The sequence below is a fragment of the Oratosquilla oratoria genome, chromosome 4 (genome assembly GCF_046742065.1).
Source record: "Oratosquilla oratoria isolate Oo_2021 chromosome 4, ASM4674206v1, whole genome shotgun sequence".
NCBI lineage: Eukaryota > Metazoa > Arthropoda > Malacostraca > Stomatopoda > Squillidae > Oratosquilla > Oratosquilla oratoria.
Window position 1 is genome coordinate 38,060,988 of NC_134780.1, and position 5,000 is coordinate 38,065,987.

The 5,000-nt window shown below is 42.8% G+C and overlaps 1 protein-coding gene across 6 annotated transcripts in view; it reads right to left on the bottom strand.

Moving 5' to 3' along the window:
* Positions 1 to 5,000, bottom strand: part of LOC143024775 (uncharacterized) — a 42,356-nt gene that overhangs the window by 9,711 nt on the left and 27,645 nt on the right. For all 6 annotated transcript variants that reach the window (XM_076183928.1, XM_076183929.1, XM_076183932.1 and 3 more), the window contains exons 6-8: positions 4,993 to 5,000; positions 3,883 to 4,045; positions 2,606 to 2,696 (exon numbers count right to left, since the gene is read on the bottom strand). The exon at positions 4,993 to 5,000 is cut by the window's right edge and continues 165 nt beyond it. In XM_076183928.1, coding sequence (XP_076040043.1) covers positions 2,606 to 2,696; positions 3,883 to 4,045; positions 4,993 to 5,000 — 262 coding nt within the window. The remainder of the gene's footprint in view (positions 1 to 2,605; positions 2,697 to 3,882; positions 4,046 to 4,992) is intronic.

Sequence of the window (5,000 nt, forward strand, 5' to 3'; positions counted from 1 at the left end):
ATGCTATCATCATGTGGGTCAGACAGTTAGCGTTCAAGAAGTGTTACATCACATAACCTGCAAGCAAGTCGTAATACCAGATAGCACGTAACACAATAGAGTCATCGGAGGGGTCGCGGACTGAAGAACCACAGAATAGATTATACTACTGTCTGTGCGTTCCAAGTAGTCCGTTCAGATTTGCCACTAGACATTCTGCCAAATCAACCTTAGTACATGCATCTCACTCATTTCCCATCTATGTGCTATTTGATTTTTCTATGTTCTATATATATATATAGTAGATGAAGCTGTTTACTACAGTAAGTATCACTTTTTAGAATTACAAAAACGTTTTGAATTAAATCTATGACACGTGGCATCAGCGCTTTTTCTCTCCCATGTGCCACGCCGAGGAGGTGTTACGTGACGTGAGACAGGAGGATGGGAGTGGGTAACCGTTGCTGTAATCCTAAAAAGTGATGATTCTCATTATAATATACAGCCTCCTGTACTATATACAGAATATAGAAAAAATAGCACAAAGATGGGAAATAAGAGAGAGAGAGAGAGAGAGAGAGAGAGAGAGAGAGAGAGAGAGAGATGTATAGATAGATAGATAGATGTATAGATAGATAAATAGATGTATAGATAGATAGATAGATAGATATAGAGATAAATAGATAGATAGATAGATAGATAGATAGATAGAGAGAGAGAGGCAGGCATGTACTAAAGTTCATTTGGCACAACGGATGCCACACACTGAACGGATTCCTTGGAACGCACAGACTATAATGGTCCAATGGATCCGGACTAAGGTGGTGGTTGAGGATCGTCCGCCAGGAGGCGCTGGGTATCTGCGACCGAAACCGTCACTTTTGCCCTATTATGCGCTTTGGGGAATGTTGGGGCAGATAATCAACAGTCACTACTGGGAACTGGAACGAAGTGCGGGATTCGAACCCACAACTAAGCGAATGTGAGACTAGCACGCTTCCGCTGACGTCACCAGATTAAGAAACCGCAGGAAATTCTTTTGTCCAAGAAGCGTGGTGAGAGGTACCTTTGCCCTTTATTCGACTGCCAAAGGAAATTATGAACAAGTCAACACGTGTTGGGTCATTCACCGCAGTGAAGGAAATACTACCACTCACGCAAAACTCCAAATCTGTGTTTGAGATCCTTTCACAGCAGCTTTCTCATCATTCCTATCTTACTCCTCCTCCAGTCACTCGATCCAAAGAACGAGGAGGTCACCCTCGTTCACATTCTCAGGCACATAAACATCCTGAAGGAGAGATCAGACATCCTGGGCGAACGAACACTGACGCACGAGCAAGTAAGTTCTCGTTCAGTTTTCCTTGGAGCAGTTCGAAAACAAAGACAATAACGAACATCACAGAGAACGGTCAAGAGAACATTTCCCATCCTCTGCAAGAATTACTGGACGTGACTCATATACGACCCAGTGGAATGCGTGCAGGAATCAATCAACTGTTGCCCAACAGTGGCTGGCAACTGTCCTCGGAGCCTCCCACAGACCTCTTTGAGAAGAAACTTTGGACTGTTGTCTGTGATGCACCAGTTGGACTGCTTCCATATCATCAGATGAAAGTAGTAGGGAGAGGAGAAGAGCAGTAACCTGCTGTCAGCTCTCTATGTGTGAAAACCCCCCACAAGGAATATAGTTGAATATGGTAAATAGAGACCTTGGGGTCAGTTCGGAGACAGTGCTAATCCCTTAAGGCTGCATCTTCTGATGTAGGTGAGGAGGCTGACAGGTTTTGAAAATGGACAGTTTCGTTGTCCATCTTCCAGGACTACCACATGCAGGTACCCGTCACTGTTCCGTGCATGTAAGAAACTTGAAGCAGTTGCACACAGGGTACACCTGTGATACAAACACAAGTGAGATCATTACACCGAGTTACCTCAGATGCTTGCTCTAAGACGTTATCACAACAGCACCATTGCTTAGATACCTGTCGACCTGAGAACTACCACTAATACAATGGTCACTAGTACTGAGAACCCTTGTAAGGTCGCATAGAACATAAAGACTATAACACATGACTAGCCAGGATAGAAGTCACACTCCTATGATACCCCGATTCAGGTACATACATGCATATACCAAAAGTCTTTTTCCCTTTTATAGGGGAGGTAGCCCTATCCTGGTAAATCAACGTATAGCTAACACTCTCATCACTATTATGACACCCATAGGTAGTCATAGATAGAACCCGTGCTACAAGATAGGTGAAACTAATGAAAACAGTGTTATTTCTTAATTGTTACTGGAAAGGGCTTTAAACATGGAGTCGACACGTTTGGACTATAGTCTTTGGACTTAAACTTCTGTTGTCCTTTCATCCCTCTTTTTGTGTCATGTTCCAAAGAGGACGAAATATAGGCCCTAAGATGGAAAGATCAGTTTCTTGCGTCTTCACACACGATCACACACATTCACAGATTATTCACCACTGCCAGCACACATACATGATCATAACATATCTAGGGAGGAGGATCTTTGGAGTGATACCGAGAGAGCGACTGGTTGCCTCCGAGGGCTACCCAACAACCATAACTGAAGACAGGTGGAACTGAATGTGGATGGCAGTACCTGTGCTCGATATCTTGAGTTTGGCGGTGACTCTTGTGGTGACTGGACACGAGTTGGGTGTGAGAGTGACCCGACCAGGTCGACGAAACTCCTGCAACAGATACAGAGGTATTGAAAAGATCCGTTTGTGGATACCCAGTCAATCAATCTCACACACACTCACTCAATCAATTGGCTATTTTGAGTCCACTGCTGAGGAAGAGCCTCTCTTATACTATTCCATAAATCGCATGACTGTGCCAATCTCTGCCACGTCACTCCTGCAAAGTTCTCTATCACGGCTCTCCACCTGACTGGTCTCCTTTTTATGTGCTTTCTATCTCGCTGCGTCCACTCACTAACACATTTGTCCCATCGTCCATCATTCTTTCACTCTAACTTTCCTGCCCAATTCCACTTCCTCACTTTTGCTGCATCCACAATATATTTCACTCCAGTCTGCATAAAGCTGGTCCTCTCCCTACCCTCTCCCTCTCCCTCTGATATCCAGTAAAGACAAATTAGACTGCGTGTGGCTGTTGCGAAAGAAGTGGAAACCTTGCAATCTACTGTATTCTTCCAGTGTTTCATCCAGAAGCACTTATTATGACTATCGTAAGCTCCCTATCTGACATATTGATATAATTCGAGGATTTCTAAAGAAACAATCAGTGGACAATTTCATTCAGCTGAAGAGATGTCGCTTTAGTGAAGCAATTGATAAAGTGAATATTTACAATTAAAGTAACATGAGGTATTTTGGTGCCCAATGGGTGAGTATTTTACTAAAGCCTTAATTATGAAACATTAAAAAAGATAAAAACTAATTAATGCGGAGCATTATTCTTCATTTGCTTTTACGTTTTGCTTTTACATTTTGTTTTCTTTCCAATTTTTATTGTTTCCCTTTTCCTTATCTTTTGACTTGAAGGCTGTCCAAGAAGTGGACCAGCTGATCCCAAAATCCGGGTTATCTACTGCACAATCTCTCGCCCCCCCTTCCCTCCGGCCCCCCCCCCCCTCTCTCTCTCTCTCTCTCTTTCCACTTACGAGCATGTTTGCACTGGAAGATACATTTATGTATTTTCCATCCAAACAATGTGATCCTGTTTGTTTATAACCTTAAAATAATTTAATTGACAATGTATGCAATCTAATATACATATGTTTCTTGTTGGTGCTTGATTTTCTCAAGGGTGTATACGAACAAATTTATTTACGGAAGCGAACACATTTTAGGGCCGAAGAAATAGTAGAAGAAAGCAACAATTTAAATAAACGGGGCACATGTGACTCACCAACGCAAAAGGAACTTCATAAAAAGCTTTCGTCTCATGGACTTCTGTGTCGTCTGGTGTCTTGTCCCCAGACAGCGAAAGACTCCTGATGAATTCGAGCAGGCACGAGTGTGACCAATCTCGGACGTCGAGGTCGTTGATCTTCTGTAGACGATCTTGTTGCCTGCAAAGTATGTACTCATAGTTGCGTCCAAGTTAGCTCAAGTTGCGTTCAAGTTAGCTCAAGTTGCGTTCAAGTTAGCTCCTAGCCAGTGACCGCGACATGGTGTCCAACTGTTTACTAACAAAACGATGTGGGTGTCAAGATACCCGATACCACCAGTGATCTAATTACATCTATTAGAGCATGCATGCGCTCACCCTTGATAGGCAATGTATAGGGAAAGCACCCATATGATGTATAGGAAGAGTAGATGGGGTCTCTGAGAGAATCAAAACCCATTCCAATCAAATCACTTGCGAGTCATTCGCCTTTCACGTTTGTTTTGACTGACACTAAGTGACCCGATTCCACTGAGGGGAAAAAAATGATCCACTAAAAAAAAAAAAAAAAAAAAAAAAAAATCTGTCCGCGAGTACCGTCGTTTTTCCGTTTTTATTTTGACTAGACCCAATTGGTTTTTATTCAGTTCAAGGGAAGCATACCTTAACAGGTCAACACACTTCTGTATACATATCACTATGCTGAGAATTGTCTTAGTTCAGCATCTATTTACAAATGGCCTCTTCCTCCCTTAATAGTGAGCCCCCTTAAGCATGGACCCACTCTTCACTCATCCCACACCCATTTGTTTCCCCTTTTATCTTAGATCCTTGTGGATGAAGGGCGATCCCTGACAGCCCCCCAACTCCCACTGTCTAATTCAGAAACAATACAGCAAGACACATCATGTTTATCGGAAATTAAAGAGAATTAGATATATCCTTAACACGATGGAATGAGATAAACATTACCCCGTCCAAAACCTGGATTAAATAAAATAAAAATGCTGAACAGGATGACAGACATCCCGAGATGATGGTGATGTCAACGGAGAAGCTCTCCTAGGGGCAACAAGTAACGAGCGGAGTGCACCAAGGAAGAGTACTCCAGAATCATGCAGCCCTTACTTAATGTT